Here is a 24,336-nt window from a genome sequence, read left to right on the forward strand (position 1 = left end):
AATCAAACTTGTCAAGATAATAAAATAGTATAGAAAGTTTTAAAAAGCATTTTATAACCTTGGGATGGAGAGAACTTTTAGAATAAGCCAAAAAATCCAACAGGTAGAGAAAAAGATAGATATTTTTGACCAAATGAATATGAACCACTTTCGCAAGCCAAAGGGTATCATAAATAATATCAAAAAGACAAGTGTATTTTTTTAAATACAAAAAAGAATTGTACTGGGACTTCCTTGGTGATTCAGTGGTTAAGAATTTGCCTTCCAATGCAGGGGACATAGTTCGAGCCTTGGTCTGGTAACTAAGATCCCACATACTGTGGGGCAACTAAGCCTGAGTGCCGCAATGAAGGTGCGGAGCAGACGAAAAGAAAAAAATAATCTTTATAAAAAAGAATTGTACTTTTTTGTACAGGAAAACATGAAGGAACTAACTGTATTGTATATGGCAGAAAAAGGGTCAATATCTCTACTATAAAAAGAATTCCTATACATTCCTAAGAAACCAGAAAGTAACCCAGTAGAAAAATAGGTAAATACATGTATAGATGATTAGTGAAAGAAGAAACATGAATCCCAATAACTATGCAAAAAGATCTCTAGGAGTCAGTTGAAAATTCAATGAAAACAAAACCAGTTATCATTTTTCATCTTTGGATTAACAACTTTTAAAAATATTGATTACTTCCAATGCTGGTGAAGATGTTAGAAGATGGGCACCATATATCCTTAGTGGAGTGTGCAACCTGGAGTAAGAATCCCCAAGAGACACACAAGACACAGAAAAACAGGCACAGTATGATCCCATTTTTAGAAAATAAAAAATTTCTTTTTGAACAAAGATACAAGCGTGAAAGCAGACACATCTAATTGTTGAAACTGATGCTTCAGCACAGGAGTTGGTAAACCATTGCCTAAGTACCAGATCTGGCAGGTCACCTGCTTTTTTACAGCCCAGGGGCTAGGAATGGCATTCATACATTTTTAAAGGGTTACATTTTAAATGGTTATATAATCATGTACTTAATATCCTCATTTGGCCTCTTAGCCAGCAAAGTCTAAAATATTTTCTATATGGCACTCACTTTAGGAAAAGTTCACCAAACCATTCTTTAAGGGAATTGTAGGTTCTTATTTATCCTTTTTTCTTCTCTGTATTGTTCTGACTTTTGTAATAATCAGGTATTGTTTTTGCAAGTTTAAGGGATATAGCTGGTGGGTAGATTAGGAAGATCAGTCACTTTTGATGCTGTTATGAATGGATGTATGAAGACAAAAGGAAACCAGGGAGACTCATTAGGAAGCTACTGTAACAGTCCAGGTGAGAGAGAATGGTGCTTTGGAATAGGGTGGGGTCACAGTACAGATGTGAGTGTTGGATCATAAAACAGGCTGAGCACCAAAGAATTGACGCTTTCAAACTGTGGTGTTGGATAAGACTCTTGAGAGTCCCCTGGACAGCAAGGAGATCCAACCAGTCAATCCTAAGCAAAATCAACTCTGAATGCTCATTGGAAGAACTGATGTTAAAGCTGAAGCTCCAATACTTTGGTCACCTGATGCAAAGAGCTGACTCATTGGAAAAGACCCTGATGCTGGGAAAGATTGAAGGCAGGAGGAGAAGGAGACGACAGAGGATGAGATGGTTAGATGACATCACCAACTCAATGGACATGAATTTAAGCAAACTCCAGGAGACGATGAAGGACAGGGAAGCCTGGTGTGTTGCAGTCCATGTGGTAGCAAAGTCAGACACGTGACTGAACAGCAGCAGAGATGAGAAGAAAGGAGCAGACGTTATAGATACCTATAGGAATAGGGTAGGGCTGCTCTGGTGGCTCAATGGTAAAGAATCTGCCTGCCAATGCAAGAGATACAGGTTTGATCCTTGCGTCGGGAAGATCCCCTGGAGAAGGAAACAGCAACCCACTCCAATATTCTTGCCTGGGAAATCTCATGGACAGAGGAGCCTGGTGGGCTACAGTCCATGGGGTCACAAAAGAGTTGGACACAACTTAACGACTAAACAACAACATAGGATTAGTGGAAGGATTGTACTTGGATGGGGAGGCACAGAGAGAACTCAAGACTGATTCCTAGGTTTCACCATTAGGAATAGTGCAACCACTGAGTTGAAGAGATGGGGGAGAGGCGATTGGAGAGTAAATCAAGAGCTCTATTTAGGACCTGTTAAGTTCTAAAGGGAATTGTGTGAACTAGGCAGTTGAACACAGATGATTATAGCTGTTCAGGCTGTAGAGGAAGGGGCTGAGATAGAAATACAAATTTGAGAGTACTCATCATGTTGTTGTTGTTCAATTACCAAGTTGTGATACTTATAGCTTTCTGGAAGTAATGGAGACAGAGAAGACGACGGAGGCAGGACACAGATGGGCTCCGGGTTAGGCATTTACAGCTGGCCTCCCGTTTACAATTCATGGGCAGGAATGAAAGTGGGCTTCAGGCTGGACACTTACAACTGTTTGCACTTAGCCTCCTGTTTGCACTGCCTGAGACAGAAGATAGGTGGGCCCCCAGGTAGGCATTTTCAATCAGTCTCCTAATTGCTCTCCAAAATGGAAATAACAACAGAAACAGGGAAATAGCCAGGTTTTGTCTCTTGTGGGCACCTTAAAATAACCAGCATGGCAGGAACAGAGAAGGGCTAAATTTTGTTTGAGTAAAAGATCAAGAGATCACATATTTCCCTCCTTGGGGCAAGGGAGAGACTACACATGCACAGAGAGATTCTTTGGGGGTCAAAAGTCAGGGGATGCCAGGTCTTAATAAGTTTGGCTTCTATCCTCCCAGACACTTTTGTGTTGAAATCCATCTTGGCTGAGGAGTGCATGCGCACCTAGGGGAGGCTCACAGAGTTCAGCCATGTGTCTTATGTACTCTGCTTTTGCAAAAAATGTTTTACTTTTCTCTTTATCTTCCACCTCTTCATCAGAATTCTTTCTTGTCAAGGTAGGTAAGGACTGGGGATTTAGGCTCTAGTCACACTTCTGTGGTCTAGTGGTTAGGACGCTTGGTCAGGGAACCAAAGTCTCATTTCCAACTACCACTCACTGCTGCTGCTTTCTGCAAGCTACCACTAGCTGCTGCATGTGCCCCAAATCAGGACCAGGAATGTACCTGATGACACAGTGCTCAACCCAACCAGAGCCCGCTCCCCATAGATGATGTCTTTCGTGCCACTGACCAAATGTTTGGACTCTCCCAAATCATCCTTTTCAAAACATCCTCTTTCATTGGCCAGGAACAGCATGGCTTCAGAGGAGACACCAACACTTCCTCACAGCCTGTGCCCTAACATTTGCCTGAACAACCAGTGGCTGTCATTTCTCCCGGATGAATGGTCCACCCGGCATTTGGCTTCCCCAGAGGACAAATGAGCCCTGGTGCCAGTCCCTCCCTGTATGCCCCACCATGGGTCCTCGCTATGTGCAGCCACTTTTTACTCCTGCCGTGCTTTGATCTGAAAAGACCCAGAAGGACTCACCAAGGAGCTGGTGTAGGTGGGATCTGAGGTGTCATCCTGGAGGTAGCGGGAAAGGCCAAAGTCGGACACCTTGCACACCAAGTTACTGTTGACCAGAATGTTCCTTGCAGCTAGGTCCCGGTGCACGTAGTTCATCTCCGCCAGGTACTTCATGCCCGCGGCAATGCCCCTCAGCATCCCCACCAGCTGGATCACCGTGAACTGTCCGTCATTTTGCTGTAATAAGACACCAAAGGCATCCAGATCAAGACTGGCTTCAGTGGTTACAAGGAAACCAAGCTGCCAGGGTCCCTCTGCTAGTCACTTCTGTCAGTGCTGGACTAAGCTGCTTCCACCTCCTCCCGGCGCCCCTCCCATTCTCTTTCCTCTCCTCCAATACTCCGCCTTCTTCTGGCCAAGCCTCGTGGATCCCATCTTCAAGTTACATCTCAAAGCCATTCACTCCTGTCTGCCTTCACTGCCACCATTCTAACCAAGTCATCTTCATCCATCACCTGTAACAGCCTCCCTCCACCTGCTCCCCTCTGAAATCCCTTCTCTAAGGGAAGTTAGAGCCATCCTTACAAGACATAAATCCAGTCATGTCACGGGCTGGCTTAAAGCACTCTACTGGCCTCATATTGCATTAAGGGAAAGTGTCAGTCTCCTCAGCTTGGCCCACAGGGCCCCAGGGGATCACCTTATGCCACTTTTCTTGCACTCCCATGCTGAAGGCACAGTGCCTGATGACCTTTCAATTCGCTCCCTGGCCAGGCCCTTCCTGCCTCAGGGCCCTGATACAGGCTCTTCTCTGCTTCTCCCCCATAGTCAACACCCACTTGCCTCAAATCTCCCCTTAAATGTCACCTCCTCAGAGAGGAGTGTCCCTATAGCCAGTCCCCTCCCCCACCCACAACTAGCACGTGCATGTCACTGTCTTTCAGTGCGTGCTCTCACTTTCCTTCTTAGCACGTATCACAAGGTGTAGTTGTATGTGTGGACGGCTGTGTGTCTGCCTGTCTCTGCTGCTCTGAGATAGGAACTCTGTCCCTTGCAGACGCCATAGCACTCCCAGTGCTGATGACGTTTGAGTAGACAGATGTTGCTCAACAAACGTTTGCTGGCTGAACGACTGGTACATTACTTCCTGGCCCCAGAATTAAATGTTAAGATGTTTTCCTGGACACTGGGATAACACATGTGCCTCAGAGGGCTGGCTGGTCAGGAGAAGTGCTTGCGCCATGTCTGGCTCATGGACCATCCCCGTAAATGAAAGCTGTTGCTGCCCCACCTCCTGCCAACCTTCTTTCCAACAGGTTTCTTACCTGGCTGCCCTCCCTCCTCCATGGCTACAGACAGCTTGTCAGTGAATGAATGTGTCCCTTCCTCCACCTCCCCAAAGCCACTGAGTTTGGACATTGCCCGCACTGGTTACGTCAGTGGACCCTGGACCATGCTGCCAAGAACACATTTTCCCAATCAGTCCAGCCCCAGCTGCCCCCTAAAGTGCTGTGGGTTATGTAAGGAGAGCATGGTCCAGGCATTGAGGTGCTCTGACTCGGGGAGAGGTGGGAGGAGTCAAGATACCCTGGGTTAGTCTAGTTATTGCTGAACACAAACCTTGGACAAAGCAGCCTTTCCCTCTGCCCCAGGGTCCTCCTGTAAAATACAGGAAGCATAAACAATGTGTGGAGCTCCCATTTATTGAGCATCTACTGTCTGCGAGATAGCATACAATGCACTCACATGCATTATCTCACTAATATGTATGGGACACATCATTTAGGCATGTGGTTGTGCAAAAGTAAGTTTCTACACAAAAATAAGTAAGGAAAAATAAAACAGCCGTTATCAAAATGTTACACATTTTTTTATTCAGGGAAAAATCCAACAATTGGAAAGTTTAACAATGGTGGCATTAATTGTTGAAGACTCTGTTCCTCATGCAAGATTCCAAGCCTGGGGATGGTTATGCTCCTCGGTCAATTGAAGGAGGGGAGCAAACTGGCACTCCCTCTACTCCTTCCCGAGAACACCTCCTCCACAGGAAGGAGGTTCCTCCAAACACACTGAGTCTGACACACTTTGAGTTTCAATTTCTCACTCAAACCTTAACCACCTCCCCATCTGCCCAGAACGCTTTCCCTGCAATATTTGCTTCTAACCAACTCCAGAAGAAAGTGCAGGGCCACTTTTTGGAAACTGATTGGTTTTCAGCACATGGTGCCAGAGCTGGATGTGCTGTGAGTGATGCAAATCTTTCTTACTAATGAACGTCACTCCACACCTCCTTAAGAAGCTAGCCCTGCTTTCCCCAGCACCATCATTTCTCTAAGTGGGTCTCTGGGGATCTGCCTCCCCAGAAAGTTGTCATGCAACTTTCGTATATTAGAAAATGTATTTCAGCCACAAGCCACAAGGGTCGAGTTTTTTCAATTCAGTTTGTTACTTCTCCTCTGTAAGTGGAGACAACAATGTGGTTAAAAATAAATATCTCCCTACAGAAGCCCACTTGCAGACAGATGTTGGGGAGGGCACTGAGGGCAGCTGCAGTTCTGCCAAGAGAAGCATTGAAAGCAATTGCAGATTTGTGTCTGTGTTTCCACTTTAAGTCATTAAAAACTTCACTGAGCTGCTTCATTTTCTGATTTGAATATTTAGAACAGTCATCTTATAGATTCTGGTGTCAACAGAGGACAAGAAATGGTTAAAAGTCCAGGTACTTCATGGTGGGTCTGAGCTCCATCTCTTACTGGCTGCATGCCCTTGGGTAAGTTATTTAACTGCCAGAGCAGTGATCACCACATCTGTAAAATAAGAGTACAGTGAATCTCTTTTCCTTAGATTTGAGATTCAAGGTTAAATGAGATAATACATATGGAGGGATTGGCTCAATGCCTCATCGATACGAAGACAGCAGCCACTATCGCTGACATTATCAGTAAGGCCACAATGTCTTACTAACCAGCTCTCCCATGAACCCCAGGCACCTGGCAAGAGAGATGGAAGACACCACAGGCCAAGACTGTAGGTTCCTCCTGGCCTCTTTGGTGTGTGGGGCAGATATCTTAGAATCACTGCCCTCAGAGAGCCTAGTTCACTGAGAATTCAGAGTTCAGCAGGTTGGCACACCCACCCAAACTGTCAGTCAGTCAGTCAGTTCAGTCGCTCAGTCGTGTCTGACTCTGCAAGCCCATGGACTGCAGCACACCAGGCTTCCTTGTCCATCACCAACTCCCGGAGCTTGCTCAAACTCATGTCCATCAAGTCGGTGATGCCATCCAACCATTACACCCTCTGTCGTCCCCTTCTCCTCCCACCTTCAATCATTCCCAGCACCAGGGTCTTTTCCAATGAGTCAGTTCTTCACATCAGGTGGCCAAAATATAGAAGTTTCAGCTTCAGCATCAGCCCTTCCAATGAATATTCAGGACTGATTTCCTTTAGGATGGACTGGATGGATCTCCTTGCAGTCCAAGGGACTCTCAAGGGTCTTCTCCAACACCACAGTTCAAAAGCATCAATTCTTCAGCGCTTAGATTTCTTTATAGTCCAACTGTCACATCCATACATGACCACTGGAAAAACCATAGCTTTGACGAGACTGACCTTTGTTGGCAAAGTAATATCTCTGCTTTTTAATATGCTGTCTAGGTTGGTCATAACTTTTCTTCAAAGGAGCAAGCATCTTTTAATTTCATGGCTGCAAACACCATCTGCAGGGATTTTGGAATTCAAGAAAATAAAGTCTTTCACTGTTTCCATTGTTTCCCCATCTATTTGCCATGCAGTGATGAGACCAGATGCCATGATCTTCATTTTCTGAATGTTGAGTTTTAAGCCAACTTTTTACTCTCCTATTTCACTTTCATCAAGAGGCTCTTTAGTTCTTCTTCACTTTCTGCCATAAGGGTGGTGTCATCTGCATATGTGAGGTTATTGATATTTTCCCAGCAATCTTGATTCCAGCTTGTTTCTTCCAGCCCAGCATTTCTCATGATGTACTCTGCATATAAGTTAAATAAGCAGGGTGACAATATACAGCCTTGACACACCCCTTTTCCTATTTGGAACCAGTCTGATGTTTCATGTCCATTTCTAACTGTTGCTTGCTGATCTGTATACAGATTTCTAAGGAGCCAGGTCAGGCGGTCTGGTATTCCCATCTCTTGAAGAATTTCCCACAGTTTGTTGTGATCCATACAGTCAAAGGCTTTGGCATAGTCAATAAAGCAGACATTTTTCTGGAACTCTCTTGCTTTTCGATGATCCAGCGGATGTTGGCAATTTGATCTCTGGTTCCTCTGCCTTTTCTAAAACCAGCATCTTGAACATCTGGAAGTTCACAGTTCACGTATTGCTGAAGCCTGGCTTGGAGAATTTTGAGCATTACTTTACTAGCATGTGAGATGAGTGCAATTGTGCAGTAGTTTGAGCATTCTTTGGCATTGCCTTTCTTTGGGACTGGAATGAAACTGACCTTTTCCAATCCTGTGGCCACTGTTGAGTTTTCCAAATTTGCTGGCATATTGAGTGCAGCACTTTCACAGCATCATCTTTCAGGATTTGAAACAGCTCAACTGGAATTCCATCACCTCCGCTAGCTTTGTTCATAGTGATGGTTTCTAAGACCCACTTGACTTCACATTCCAGGATGTCTGGCTCTAGGTGAGTGATTATCTTGGTCATGAAGATCTTTTTTGTACAGTTTTTGTGTGTATTCCTGCCACCTTTTCTTAATATCTTCTGCTTCTATTAGGTCCATGCCATTTCAGATGGGTATATCTTTCCTTTCCTCTTTGCCTTTAGCTTGTCTTCTTTTCTCAGCTATTGGTAAGGCCTCCTCAGACAAGCATTTCGCCTTTCTGCATTTCTTTTTCTTGGAGACGATCTTGATCACTGCCTCTTGTACAATGTCACGAACCTTCGTCCATAGTCCTCCAGGCACTCTATCAGAATCCCTTGAATCTATTTGTCACTCCCACTGTATAATCGTAAGGGATTTGATTTAGGGCATACCTGAATCTTCTAGTGGTTTTCCTTACTTTCTTCAATGTAAGTCTGAATTTGGCAATAAGGAGTTCATGATCTGAGCCACAGTCAGCTCCCGGTCTTGTTTTTGCTGACTGTATAGAGCTTCTCCGTCTTTGGCTGCAAAGAATATAATCAATCTGATTTTAGTATTGACCATCTGTGATGTCCATGTGTAGTCTTCTCTTGTGTTGCTGGAAGAGGGTGTTTGCTATGACCAGTGCGTTCTCTTGGCAAAACTCTATTAGCCTTTGACCTGCTTTGTTTTGTATTCCAAGGGCAAATTTGCCTGTTACTCCAGGTATCTCTTGACTTCCTACTTTTGCATTCCAGTCCCCTATAATGAAAAGGACCTTTTTTGGGGGGTGTTAGTTCTAGAAGGTCTTGTAAGTCTTCATAGAACCATTCAATTTCAACTTCTTCAGCATTATTGGTCTGGGCATAGACTTGGATTACTGTGATATTGAATGGTTTGCCTTGGAAACGAACAGAGATCATTCTGTCGTTTTTGAGATTGCATCCAAGTACTGCATTTTGGACTCATTTGTTGACAATGATGGCTACTGTTTCTTCTAAGGGATTTTTGCCCACAGTAGTAGATAGAATGGTCATCTGAGTTAAATTCAGCCAATTCAGTCTATTTTAGTTCACTGATTCTTAAAATGTCAATGTTCACTATTGCCATCTCCTGTTTGACCACTTCCAACTTGCCTTGATTCATGGACATAACATTCCAGGTTCCTATGCAATATTGCTCTTTACAGCATTGGACTTTACTTCCATCACCAGTCACATCCACAGCTGGGTGTTGTTTTTGATTTGGCTCCATCTCTTCCTTCTTTTTGGAGTTATTTCTCCACTGATCTCCCATAGCATATTGGGCACCTACCGACCTGGGAAGTTCATCTTTCAGTGTCCTATCAGCCTTTTCATGCTTTTCATGGTGTTCTCAAGGCAAGAATACTGAAGTGCTTTGCCATTCCCTTTTCCAGTGGACCACGTTTTGTCAGATCTCTCCACCATGACCCGCCCGTCTTGGGTGGCCCTACATAGCATGGGTCATAGCTTCATTGAGTTAGACAAGGCTGTTGTCCATGTGATCAGTTTGGTTAGTTTCTTGTGATTGTGGTTTTCATTCTGTCTGTCCTCTGATGGATAAGGACAAGAGGCTTATGGAAGCTTCCTGATGGGAGAGACTTACTGAGGGGGAAACTGGGTCTTGTTCTGATGGGCAAGGCCATGTTCAGTAAATCTTTAATCCAATTTTCTGTTGATGGGGGGAGCACGGCTGTGTTCCCTCCATGTTGTTTGACCTGAGGCCAAACTACGGTGGAGGTAATGAAGTTAATGGTGACCTCCTTCAAAAGGTCCCATGCAGGCCCTGCTGCAGTCAGTGCCCCAGTCCCTGCAGCAGGCCACTGTTGACCCTCACATCCTACTCCCCGAACTGCAGTAGGACCTAATAACAGAGGCCTGAAGTTAGGATCAATTAATCTATAAACTCTGACTTCTTCCCTTCCTTGGTTTTTGTATGGCAAGTCATACTTCATAGAATATGTTTTCATCCTTAACACTGGTCCTGTGGAGTAGGTAAGGCAGGCGATATTACTTCGTTTTTATAGAGAAGTTAAAAGAAGTCCAGAAAGTTTAAGTGATTAGCCTTAAGTCATTCTGTGTGATATTCATTTATTAAAAAAATCTAAGTCAAACAACAAAGTGCTTCTCCACTGACATTCCATCTTTGATCGATTGGGAATGACTGCCTGTGTGGAAAAGTCTGTGTATCAGCTCTGTAGGAAGAAGAGCTATGATTGATGAATGATGTCTGCGATGGCCATAGAAATAGAAAGGAGAGCCATGAACCACAAATATGCTACACTAATCTGAATCTTTTCTAATTCCTGTTCAGTGCCTTTTCCACCTAAAGGGAATCAGTCCTGAATATTCATTGGAAGGGCTGATGCTGAAGCTAAAACTCCAATACTTTGGCCACCTGATGCGAAGAACTGACTCATTGGAAAAGACCCTGATGCTGGGAAAGATTGAAAGGAGGAGGAGGGGACAACAGAGGATGAGATGGTTGGATGGCATCACCAACTCGATGGACATGAGTTTGAGCAAGCTCCGGGAGTTGGGGATGGACAGGGAAGCCTGGCGTGCTGCAGTCCATGGGGTCACAAAGAATCAGACATGACTGAGCAACTGAACTGAACTGATGCTAACTCTGAAATACTTTTTCTTTAAGATCTGCAGGGAAATCACCTACTATGATAAGACAGTCACACCAGTTGAGTTCATAATCTTGGTAAAACTTATAGATATGAACATTAAGTTTTTCTGACATGTCCAGCTGTTTTCTATTCAGTTCATTGATGTAAACTTCCACAAAAGAACTTCCAGAGATAATGAACATCAACATAGAAAGATAAACAAGACAGAAAAAAAAAAAAAAAAAGCCCAGATTTCTTAGAACTCTGGGAAAGGATCTGGTTCCATGCTGAGCACATGGTAAAAACAGTTTATAGAAGAAATACAGGCTGGGTGAAGTGATTTAAACTTTCTTCCCTTCACAAAATGCTTTCTGCTGAAATTGCTTTTCTGCAAATTCACTGAAGCCACTTGCTGGCCCTTTTATTAGACAGGAAGGATTTAGGTATTTCAACTTTCATTGACAAACCCACTTCAGGAAATGAAACCCTTATTTGATTTGTTTGAAGAGAATGAATCATAGATTTTTTTTACCTGAAAGAGCCCTTTCAAGACCATCCAGCTCAATGCCTTTAGTTTATAGACTGGGAAATTGAGTTAACAGACTTGCTCAAGGCCACATGGTGACTCATAGCAGAGTCCAAAGCAGGGCCTTGGTCTCAGAACTTGCAATCTGGGATTCTCTTCCTGACAACTGACTTGCTGTCATCTAGCTCCAGCCTATGAATGAGCATCCCATGAATGATAAATGCCCCCAACTGACGTTGCTCAGTGACTTTTAAGAGTTTCCCAGTTACAGCCATATGTGAATGAACCAGCAATAACCACAAACCCTTGCTTTAGCCAAGAGGGCCTTACAGAGCAGGCCAACCTTCTTGGCTAGGGCATAAGGCATTGAGGAGGGCTTCAGCGCTTATGTCTAAGATGATGGAAGAGCTATCAGATAGAATCCCCTAAATCTGAGTGCCAAGAAGGAAATATTTAATTATAGACTGGCATGCTACGTAATCCATAGCACATTTTTTTAAAATATGGATAATTATGACCCTACTGAATGTATGGTTAAACAGTAGCAATGTTTCCAATCCCTCCATAATGTGAAGGATTCTAAGTTCTGCAATGAGAGAGGAGCACTGAGTGGACTGTGAGAAGCAGTGTCTGATGTCGTCACTGGACCCTTGATGCCCAAAGGCTCTGAGACCAAGCTGGAGGCATGGCCACAATCCAAAGCTACTATGTCTGGTGTGAAGGGGCCCCTCTGTGGGGTTGGAGGAGAGAAAAAGTGCACAAATTGAAGTCAGACCCTTTTCCTTTCTTCTCTGAATGGCGATCCTAAAATTATACTACCTCCCAGAAGATGGACCCTGCAGAACTGAACTGATGACCCACTTTTCAATTTTATCAAGCAGCAGATACATCAATTAATGCTGCTATGCTCCAGGGTCTGGTAGTAAGGCTGAAATTAGATTTATAGATTACCTGCCTCTACACCGCGCGGGGAGTTGGTCACGCTTCATTTCCTTCCCCTCCTGGCGCTGCCTGCTCTGGCCGCTCCCTTTCTGCCATCTTTTCCCTCCATTTCCCTGTGCTCCTCTCTCACCTCAAGCTTTTCTCTCACTGCCTAGGCTGCATCACCATGAAAAATAACTGGCATCCAACTTGCCCCCATGTCCTGTGCCCCCCAAATGGAAATATGCATGTGCAGAGCAGAGCAGAGTTCTGACTTTTTGCAGGCTCCTGAGCATGAATCGCTTTGCTCCCCTGCATGTTCTCGGGAGAGGATCTCATCTCAGTTCCCAGGCTGTGTTGAGAGTCTCTGAGAAGCACAGGCAGGTGACTTGCAGGAAATAAATGACTCCTGAATGGGTCTGGAGGCTGGTTCCAGAAGATACTTCTTCTAACATTACCACCTGTTCATGTTTACTTGACTGTCTGCATAAGCAATCTGATCACGAAGGAATGCCCCCAGGGGAGCATGGTCCATGCCCCACTGTGACACAAGAGGTCTGGTGACAAGGACAAGAGATCCGTGTACACTCAGGATGCTCCATCAATCCTGCCACACCCAACTGCTTTTGCTCCAGAAATGGTCTTTTATTCCACTACCCTCTACTCGGTGCTCACTGTGCTAGGTGCTAGGGTTATACAAAGTATATCCCACACCCTCAAGGAGACTGTACCATGCAAAGGACATGGGCCCCATCACCTAAATCATCTGCCCCCTAACCTGCCAAACAAAAGCCACTACTGCCTATCGACCTAGACGAGCATAAAGCGTGTGCTCCCCCTGCAAAGGAAGCTTCAGTACGTATAAGTGCAGCTTCTAGACAAGTCATCAGCTTCCTGTCCACAGGGAAGCCCCTAAACTCTACTTCTGGGCTTCAGAGCCACCATGCAACTGCTGACAGATTACTGAACAGGCCACCCTGACTTCAGCCTCTAAATACACAGCTCTACTGTTCTGTCAGCCTATCTGCTGTCTGGCAAATTCCTCTTTCTTCAATATTGGAGAAGTTCTCTCTCCTCTTTGAAGCCATCCCTGGCTTTCTCAAGAAGGTTTCAGTTCTACTACATGTGATACCTCTGTCCTTCATGTGTGGAAACAAAAAGTCACCCCAGGGATTGGAGCCTGCCAGGCTCCTCCATCCATGGAATTCTCCAGGCAAGAATACTGGAGTGGGTTTCCATTTCCTTCTCCAGGGGATTTTCCCAACCCAGGGATGGAACCCAAGTCTCTTGCATTGCAGGCAGATTCTTAACCACCTGAGCCACCAGAGAAGCCCATCATCACATATGTGACACCTCTGTGCTTCATGCATAGAAACAAAAAGTACAGTCCAGACAGATGATTATTGGAAGCTTTGGGCATGAAGGTCCCGAGGGGCAGGGGCATCTCTGCAGGTTGTGTTCTCTATGATGGACATAGCAGGACTTCCCATCCCTTATGTGCAAGAAGACATCAGGTTGCAGTACCCATCAAAATGTGGGGAGTGCTTCCTCCCCATGAATCTGGGTGGGCTCATCACCATGACTGAAGGGTGCTATGTGACTGTTCAGGCTAGGTTACAGAACTGATGCAGCTTCTGCCTTCTGTGCTCAGGATGCTTGTTCTGAGGACCCAGCTTGCTGTGAGGAAGCCAGAGATGGCCAGGTGGAGAGATGTCAACGGACACCCAGCATCCACTATGAGACAGATGAGTAAATGAGTCTTTGGGCGATTCCAGATCTTAGCCCTTGAGCTGCCCCTGCTGACAGCACATGGAACAGAGAGGTTCCCAAATTACAGACTTATGAGCAAACTAAATTGCTATTGTGCTAAGTCATTGAAGTTTGGGGTGATTTGTTCCATGGCATTAAAGCAATCTCTCTCTCATCAGTATAGACCCCGTTCCCAGCACAGGGCATGGTCAGAGCAGTCACCTGGTGAATGTTTCAATGACTAGTCCTTTGATCTGCAGCCATAGCTGCTGTTCGGTAGCTTTGGTGACATGCATAGCCAGCTACTTGGTATTACCCTGAAGCCCTTGCTCAGAAGGCCTTGCCCCTGTACCCTCTTGCTCCCAGACTCCCCAACTAAGCCTTTGGTCTGAGGCATGCCTTCCTCCATGGCCTGTGGTTAGACAGCTTCTATCCCCCAGACATAAGCACTATGCCCACACTCATACAAGGCCTCTCTGAGTAGCTCTGAGATGCCCCATAGAAATGAAAGTGCCTCTATTGTGGCTGCATTTGGGCATTCTGACAATGGTCCTTTGTAGATCTCTCGGCCATAGGCCTTTGGGGCCTCTATCCCTGCTCCAGGCTGGGTGGGAGCCACAGTTCTCCATCAACCCCAGAAAAGACTTGTGGTCACTTGTGACACACTGTTCCTGTCTCCTGCCCAGAAGCACCTCCTCAGAGGCCAGGTGGCCCAGGCATCAGATAAGGGTAATGTGTTTTATTTCTGAACTGCAAATGAAGAGAGCTGAATGGAAGGGCGGCTGTGCTGGGGAAAAGGCAGAGATGGCCACTGATGTCTGCATGCATCACGCAGGACAGCATAGCAGCTGGGAGTCTCTTCAATCTCCATGATTCATACGGATGCCGATGGCCATCCTCTGTCCTCTATTCATTCTTACTCATTGAGGCCTGGCTCTGTGCCATCCTTCTACGGAGGGGTCCACGGGCTCTGCTTTGTTCTTTCTTTTTAGCAACAAATCTGTTAATCTTGCTAACACCTCCAATGCCTATCTGTATTTCGTCAGGGATTCCTAAGTGGCAGGTGGTCCTCACGTGGATGCTTCTTCCCAGCCCACCATGGTCCCCCAGCTCCCACCAGCACCAGCATCATCTGTGCTTTTACTCTGAAGGGTAAAGGCAAGCTGAGCAGTTCTTACCCTGAGAAAAGAATCCAAAGCGCCATTCTCCATGAACTCCGTGATGATCATGACCGGCCGGCTCTTGGTGACCACACCCTCCAGGCGGATGATGTTGGGATGGTCAAACTGCCCCATGATGCTCGCCTCGCTCAGAAAGTCCCGTCGCTGCTTCTCTGAGTACCCAGCCTTCAGCGTCTTAATGGCCACATAGATTTCCCTCTTGCCTGGAAGTTTCAAACGCCCCTTGTACACCTCTCCAAACTCTCCTGCAAAAAGAATGCAATTATAACCCGCTTTATCCTCATCCTGTGCTGCCATGAGGGGAGGCAGCTTACCAGGAACAATGGTGCTCCAAGTGGAACAGTGATTAAAGTGGCAAAAAGGAAAGAGTGACCTCTCATTATAACTGTGACGGCCTGGCTCTTAGCAGTTCATGGCAAACACAGAAGAAATACCCAAACACATTCTTTACCTTGGATTTTAGATAGCTTGGGTAACTGAAGTGAAATTTCAGACTCTATATGGGTTTATTTTTCCTCACGTTTAGATTTTCATTTGTATCCCAGCTGAACAATTGAGATGAAATGGTCAGTTTCACTGTGGCAGAAACATAATTCATTTTTAGCAGAGCCTAGTATAAGAATGTTCAGGGGCTAGGGACATGTTCAGGTCCTCCAGTCCTCTGAATGAGATGTATAGTGTTTATGTTCCTACATTGCCCTGAAAGTGTTTATGTCTATTGGGTCCCTGAGAAGCAGACACTGAGGAGTTAGGAAGGGAAGTTAGCAGACTCTGTGCAGGATAAAGGGGAGAGGAAGCAGGATTGCCCAAGCCCCAGATCACAATGCAGGAGAGGTCCAAACTGCAGTGCAGACCTGACAGTCTCATCCAACGCAATGAAGAGCTCCAGAACAAAGAGCGCCCATCCCCAAAAGACCTACCCTAGCATCCCACTGTGCTCTGTCACTGGCTGGGGTTTTGCCAGAAAGAGTTGGGCTCTGCGGGAAAGCTAAGGTAGATCCTGAAGGCACTGCAGTGGGAAGCTGGCAGCTACCTGCACTCCTGGCAGCTGAACAGAAAGTGGCTTTTTCGAGTAGACATGAGCAGCACACCTCCATGGGTTCTGCAGCATTTAAACATTTCTGTAGTAAAATCACCAGGAGTAAAAACAATTCTGGTGACACTATTTCACAGCTGCTTAAAAAATCTGTTGAATCTTGTTCACATGCTTTCAAAAGTTATGATTTAACTTGGTTTTGTAACTTCAGTGCTGTTGTGTGAAGCAGTTTAGAATCTACTTGTGAGTGTATCACAAAGATGGGTGTCAAAGGCCTGATAGGAGAAACACGTCTTTCTGCCAGGAGAAATTTCTTTGTCACTTTCAGCTTCTGGAAGACGATGACGGAGCAAACTGTGAGCAATCAGATAAATCACTGGCCGAATTACGAAAGCAAGTTAACATCTGTGATTTAGATGGGACTTTTTTTGTATTTTCTGCTGCATGGATTGGAAGGAAGCTACATGAAAGGACTTTGGATGGAAAGCTGCTCCAGAGTCAATGGGACTTCTTAAGACTCTAAGGCTGGAGTAGAGGTTGTCTGAAGCACCATTAGGAAGATTTCAACATGAACTCAGGATAGACAGCATATGTAATACTGGTTTTGATACATGATCATACTGTTTGAGGTCAGACCCAGTCCCATTCACGTCTGCACCTTGCACCCGCTGCATTGCCTGGTATGTGGTAGGCATGCAATAGAAGTTGGGGTATCACATTTACTATGACTTCTTTGGCTTTGCCCATCCTTGGGTTACAAACTGTTGGAGGCTCTATCTCTGTCCTATCCAAAATAAGTAGAAGTACCAATATTAACATTTTTATAAAAGACTGTTTACTGGAGCATCTCCTTTAATGTTAAACACCATATGACCATAACCAGGGGAATGGTTAAAAAGAACCTCCATACAGCAGAATGCTATGAGCTACTGAAGACTAATAGATGAGTGAGATAGACTGACTTCAAAAGATGTCCACATTATATTGCTAAGTGAGACAGAACAGAAGAGAAAGTTAAGAAAATGGCCTGTAGAATATGCCCAGGTTGAGATCTGAGTGTGTATGCCAAAAAACATTATGGAAAAAAATCCATAGCAAATTTATTTTCAATTTCAAATTGTTTAAAAAATTGGTTACACTGGAATGGTGGGAATAGGAATGGGGGAGTATGGATTAGTAAACTTAATTTAGTTGCTTTTCTGTTGTTTAAATTGTTACAATAAGCATTGATTTTTCAGTTTGAGTAAAATTTAAAGAGAAGTATTGAATAATTAGTACCTGTCATATATGTGTGTGCTTGCAAATGTACATATTCGCGTGTGTGCACATGTATGTATACATATATGCATCTGTGCATGCATATACATGCGTGTCTATATACATGTTTGCATATATTGTATATATGGCTGTGTATATATGTGAATGTGAAAGTTGCTCAGTTGTGTCCAACTCTTTGCAACCCCATGGACTATACAGTCCATGGAATTCTCCAGGCTAGAATACTGGAGTGGGTAGCTTTTCCCTTCTTCAGGGGATCTTCCCGAGCCAGGGACTGAACCCAGGTCTCCTGCATTGCATGCAGAGATTCTTTACCAGCTGAGCTGTAAGTGAAGTCATGTGCGATTCCCCAGTAGAAGTGGAGAGGCTGTCTTTTGTATCAAGGTCAACAGCGAGGTGTGAGGGCTCTTGGAACTAAAACTCTGTGGTTTTTCTTTAGCTGAGTTTTTACGAGAAAAGAAGAGGTAATTTTTTTCTTGTTGGATTCAGGATTGTCCAAGGGCATGAGAAGCCCCCTCCTGTTCACCAGGTTTTATTTAGTTGCACTTTCTCTTTCTTCTCCTCCTCCTCATGCTTATTCTAATTTTTTTACACTTTCCACTTTGATCAAGGGCTTTCGAGGCGGCACTAGTGGTAAAAAGTCTGCTAGTGGTAAAGACGCAGGAGACTTAGGAGACAAGGTTTGTAAGTATATACATGGGTGCCTGTGCATAGATATATATGCAATCAATTCTCTGACACCTTGACCTAGCAGGTATTCAATAGCTATGAACTGAATGAATATATATGCATTTTAATAAGTATACTAATTGAAGAATATCAGTATTTCTTTCTTATGATTGTACTAATGAGTTCTATTTTCTTTTAGTAAAATGACACATTTCAGAGTGAGGGGAAAACATGCTAATATTTCTTCTTGGGGGAGATAGTACACCGATATGTTTCGACCGCCTATATGCCAGGCACAGTGCTGGGCTCTTTGCATGTCTTATCTCATTAATTCTCACAACCCGTTTATGAGTTGGGTATTATTATGCCCATTTTACTAACAAACAAACTGAGGCACAAGGAAAACATGCCTCACACGCCGCAGCAGTGAGGCAGAGTTAGGGATGCTGTCCATAGTTCATCCCTTTCCCTGGCACATCACCTCTCAGAAGGTGTATTCAGTTAGCAGTGCCACCGGGAAGAGAGCTGGGGGGAAGCCCCACACAGGGACCACTGTGCCCCAAGCATGCGGGTCCTAACCATTCAAATGCAGTCACTGTCACAATGACGCAGGAACAAGGGAACAGCAAACACAGTGGGACTATCTTCTAGACAAATGGCATACTTATGGAAAGCTCTTGCCTGGCTTGTTAGGTAAGATTAGAATATTTAGGAATCAGAATATTTATCAATTTCTACACATCAGTCTGGGAGTCTGTAAAAGCACCCTGGGTGAATTTATTGTTCCCCACAACATACACATAAACCTCATAGTTGAGGACTTCTGTTTTATTCAAGGATGTAACCCACAGCAACCCCCCAGAGAGCTTACAAGGCACAGGGGCCTGGATCCCACCTGCAGGAACTCTGATTAGTTGGTCTGGGTGCAGCCTGGGCATGGACATATTTAAAAGTAGCCCACAGGATCAGCTACATAATTTGCAGGGCCTGGTGCAAAATGAAAATGAGGGACTCACTGTTCAAAATTTATTAAGAATTTTAAGACGGTGGTGGCAGAGCATTAAACTGAGCATGGGCCCTGTTGAGCAAGCGGGCCTGTGCACAGGTCACAGGTTCACAAAGTCAGGCCTGGCTGCCCAGGTGGGTCTGAGGAGCAGCCAAAGTTGAGAGCCATGGGTCAAAACCACCTAAGCATATTGAAACAGATCAGGGAACTGTCAAAGGCCCTGGAGTACCTGGAATTCATCCCTACACCTTTGAATTCTTTTGAAAGCAGTGCTTGCATATAAGCTGCCTCTCACTGCACAGGGCCTGACACACAGAGTTGGCTTTGTAGCTGTGACCAGGGAGGAAGAAGAAGAGAAAGAAGGAAGACGTGGATGAAGGTGTGGCATCGCGAAGTCCCATCTACATGGAACAGGGTGGGCCACGTACATTCCTTTCCTAATCGACAAATGTCGTGTCGTTGTTTAACCTTTGTGGCTGACTGGTCTTCAGGTGTAGCGCTCCTAACACTTTAGCTCTAAATTATATCCTCTATAGGGGGTCTCTTCATATAGTTTTTTGAAATTATAAAGTAAAAATGTGAGAGGATTTTTCAGGCAGTGAAATTCCTCTGTAAGAAATTAAACGGGGGGGGGGGGGGGGTGCCTATCATTATAAATCTGTCTAAACCCATAGCATCAAGAGTGAACCTGCACTAAGGACCTTGGGGATAATGATGTATCAGTGTAGGTTTCTCGCTTGTAACAAGTAGAGCACTCTGCCTGGGGATGTTGACAATGGGAGAGACTGTGTATGTCGGGGCAGAGGTTATATGAGACCTCTCTGTACCTTCCACTCTATTTTTCTGTGAATCTAAAACTGCTCTAAAAAAAAATAGTGTTTTTAAGAAAGTGCTCTCCTTGGATAGGGAGAGATGGGTTCTGTATGGTTACTACACAGCAGCGCTATATGCTCTTGGGAAATTTGCTCCATAATCACTGAAAAGCAGTGATTTAAAGGATTATGGTTCTGTAAAAATAGCTCCTTTCTGATGTCTGACAAAGGAATGACTTCATATTCTCCAAGCCCAGAGGTTTTCAAACCACGAACTGCAAAGGAAGTCACTTCATCCACAGTTCTCACTCAGAGGCTGTCCTCCACCATGTAAGTAAGTGGCCCCCAGAGCAGCTGGGGCAAACTCTGGCCAAAAGGAGAAATCCTGGAGAAAGAAACTGGAGTCTACACCACCTCCTCACCCCCTCAGCCTGGCACCACCCCTGGACTTCAGGCAAGGTGCTTCCCTTGTTCAGCCTCAGATTTCTCAGCTCTGTTGGACAAAAAGAACTGATTAACTGTGGGGCCTTCCCAGGGTAGGGGCTATGACATTTGCATTGCAAACTCCAGACTATTGAAGATACAGCTGGATGGTGATTTTAAAAAGACGAACCAGGGGTGGGGAGTGGAGAATGGAAGAGAGAAGGGTTTCCCTGCAGCCAAGACAAGTAGGGCATCTTGCCAAGGGTGGTGAGAAGTCCCCCTGCCAGGTACCTGGGCATGGACAGTGTCTCCAGGTAAGCCCTGTGCACTAAAGTCTGCAGGTTCTGGCCCTTCTAGCACCCCCACAGGCTCGTAGGGAACTGGAGTTGCACCATTTTTAGTAATAAGCAGAAAATTAAGGCCATCCGTCACTTACAATCTGACTGCTGTCACCTGTGGTCTTTGACCTCAGGTTCATGTACTATGTTCAGGGAACTATTTTTGGACACCTTTCCTGCCATTAGGGCCAGAACTTGAAGTTTGTGGTGCTTTGATTCGCCATGATCTGAATTCTAAACATGACTGAGCACACAGACACATCACATGAACTCTAAAAAGCTTCCTTTCACACGAGCTCCAAATTTTAGCCATCCATTTTCCATATTTTTAAGAAAAATTCTTAACCCCTAAAATCTGTTTTCAACAAATTCAGTATTAGCATTACACACACACACACACACACACACACACACACACACACACACACACACACACACACATTGTTGTTGTTTAGTCGCTAAGTCATGTCTGACTCCTTGTTAGACATGGGCTGTAGCCCACCAGGTCCTCTGTCCATGGGATTTCCCAGGCAAGAACACTGGAGAGGGTTGCCATTTCCTTCTCCAGGGGATCTTCTGGACCCAGAGATAGAAACCACATCTCCTGCATTGGCAAGTGGATTCTTTACCACTGAGCCACCAGGGAAGCCTGTATATACACACACACATAGATATACATATAATTTTAATTTTGGCCCTTCTGTGTGGCTTGAGGGATCTTAGTTCCCCAACCAGGGATTGAACCTGGCTCATGGCAGTAAAAGTGCTGAGTCCTAGTCACTGGACTGCCAGGGAAGTGCACAGAATTATATTTAAAACAGATACTTATAGGAACTGACTGAGTAGTGGTTATGGTTAGTTCTTTCTATGCAGCTCCTTGACTGACAGTATGGCAGCCAACCTAATTTTGATCTGGCTGAACTATGATGGCACAGGTCTTTGCAGCTGACCTTGGATCCTCTCCTAGAACCAAATCTCCTCTTGGCTAGGACCCAAATTCAGCTTCAGGCCAGTTTAGGGCCAGTGGCTCTTAGCAGTGGTTCTCAAAATGTGGTTCCTGCCCAACAGCACCAGCATCACCTGGAAACCTATTAGAAAAAGCAGCTTTGGAGCCCAACCTCTACCCACCTAGATCAGAAGCTCAGTAGGCAGGGCCCAGTGACTTGGGTGTTAACTTGCCTCCAGCTGATTCTGATGCCTGGCTCTAGTTTGAGAACTGCAGCCCTCAAAGCTGTCTGCTGAGGGTCATTTTGCCAGTTCCTGTCACTGCCCTCCCAGACAGCTGCTGAAATGATTCCCTACAAATTTCAGCTCCTTGCCAGGTCCTCTTCCCTATCTTCCTTGACAAAATGAGGAATAGAGAAAAAAAATGGTTTAGCAGTATTAAATGCCTCAACTATTATATATAAAATCAGAGGGAAAGAATTTTCAGTTTTTGGAAATGAAACATCCAACCTGCCAGCAGGTATTTCAAGCACTAGCTGTTGGCTATGTGCTGCTCGGATCCGCACACAATTGCTCTCTTTTCTTTAGCATTTTGAAGTCACAAACTGCCTCAGGGAGGGAAAAAGGGAAGTAGAGCTTCGCGTAACTAATTCAAGCTTCCACCAGAAAAGAAAGTTTTACAGAATTAATTTAAACTAGGTTTAAAAATATGACTTAGAGCAAGTTTTATGATTCTAGCCTGTGTAAGATAGGTTATGGCTAAACTGCTGCTGCTGCTGCTGCTGCTGCTGCTAAGTCGCTTCAGTTGTGTCCAACTTGTGAGACCCCATAGACAGCAGCCCACCAGGCTCCACCGTCCCTGGGATTCTCCAGGCAAGAACACTGGAGTGGGTTGCCATTTCCTTCTCCAATTCATGAAAGTGAAAAGTGAAAGTGAAGTCGCTCAGTTGTGTCCAACTCTTTGTGACCCCATGGACTGCAGCCTACCAGGCTCCTCCAATCCATGGGATTTTCCCGGTAAGAGTACTGAAGTGGGGTGCCATTGCCTTCTCCTAGGGATAGTGAAATCATGGCAGGCATTCCACCACCTCCTGATCCTATATTCAGGACAGACATTACTAACTGATCACAGTCCCATTTCTCCTTCTCAGCAGAGTTCCCCCCGGTACCCATTACTAGGCTACTGGAGTTGGCAAATTAGATGACTCTAATTAGTAGCCATGATGCCCACAATACCTAATACCTAAATGCTGAGAGTAAATCTAGTTTTCTCTTTTCTCATAGTTTCTTATAGTCATTTAGACAACCATATACCTAGATATTATTATTTTTAGATTGAACCCAGGTCTCCTGCATTGCAGGCAGACCATTTATCATCTGAACCACCAGGGAAGTACTTAACATAAGCAAGCACATACAACTAAAAATGCTAAATATTGTGGCACTCATTGTTAGCCTTCTTAAGTCAATAATGGATTATATTAAAATAGAGAGCAGGACAAAGGTATTCTAGGAAAAAGATGCTCTTCCCAGGGAATGAGGGGCTTCTTTGTGGCATCACCATATGGGCACACTGAATTCTAGGACAGTACTGCGATTCCCAGTCAAGCGGCTTGGGTATTCCAAACTGCTAGATAGAGTCTAACATCAGAAGCAATGTCTCTGCATACTTAGCTGCTCTTTTCCAGGACAGTGACAGAAGTGGAAGGTAGTGTGGGAGTTACATTCACTGGATTAAGGTCAGTCATATCTGGGTTTCCATTTTTGCCCTACTATTAACTCAACATGGCCTTTGACAAATTGTTCAATGAATATTGATATCCTTGAAAAGAGAAGTGAAAGTGTTAGTCGCTCAAGTCGTGTCCGACTCTTTGCAATCCCATGGACTGTAGCCCGCCAGGATCCTCTGTCCATGGAATTCTTCAGGCAATAATATTGGCATGGGTAGCCATTTCCTTCTCCAGGGGATCTTCCCAACCCAAGGATCAAACCTGGGTCTCCTGCATTGTAGGCAGATTCTTTAACGTATGAGCCACTGTCCTTACCAGTTTACAAATGCATATGTAAATGCACGAGTGCTTGTGTGCTTGTGTGCACGTGCACACACACACACACACACAAACTCACAGGGCCAACAGGATCATTATGAGGGCTGAATGAAGCATGCACATGGTGAGTGTTTAGCGCATGTCAGCTATATTAATTGTCATTACTGACAACATCTATTTACTTTGCTCCTCTAGAAACCCTATAGTCAAAGCTATGGTTTTTCCAGTAGTCATGTATGGATGTGAGAGTTGGACTATAAAGAAAGCTGAGCACTGAAGAATTGAACTGTAGTGTTGGAGAAGACTCTTAAGAGTCCCTTGGACTGCAAGGGAATCCAACCAGTCAATCCTATATGAAATAAGTCCTGAATATTCATTAGAAGGATTGATGCTGAAGCTGAAGCTCCAATACTTTGGCCATCTGATTGGAAGGACTGACTCATTGGAAAAGACCCTGATCCTGGGAAAGACTGAAGGTGGGAGGTGAAGGGGATGACAGAGGATGAGATGGTTGAATGGCATCACCGATTCAATGGACATGAGTTTGAGTAAGCTCTGGGAGTTGTTGATGGACAGGGAAGCCTGGTGTGCTGCAGTTCATGCGGTTGCAAAGAGTCAGACAGGACTGAGTGTCTGAACTGTAATCTAGAAACCCTTTCTGCTGTGACTCCTATCCAGT

The 24,336-nt window shown here is 44.8% G+C and overlaps 1 protein-coding gene across 1 annotated transcript in view; it reads right to left on the minus strand.

Annotated features, from left to right (window-relative positions):
* EPHB1 (EPH receptor B1) overlaps window positions 1–24,336 on the minus strand; it is a 317,259-nt gene that overhangs the window by 47,713 nt on the left and 245,210 nt on the right. Inside the window, exons 11-12 of the mRNA XM_052645625.1 lie at window positions 15,100–15,347; window positions 3,506–3,721 (exon numbers count right to left, since the gene is read on the minus strand). Of these exons, the coding sequence (XP_052501585.1) occupies window positions 3,506–3,721; window positions 15,100–15,347 (464 nt within the window). The remainder of the gene's footprint in view (window positions 1–3,505; window positions 3,722–15,099; window positions 15,348–24,336) is intronic.

Source organism: Budorcas taxicolor, chromosome 1 (genome assembly GCF_023091745.1).
Source record: "Budorcas taxicolor isolate Tak-1 chromosome 1, Takin1.1, whole genome shotgun sequence".
Taxonomy (NCBI): domain Eukaryota; kingdom Metazoa; phylum Chordata; class Mammalia; order Artiodactyla; family Bovidae; genus Budorcas; species Budorcas taxicolor.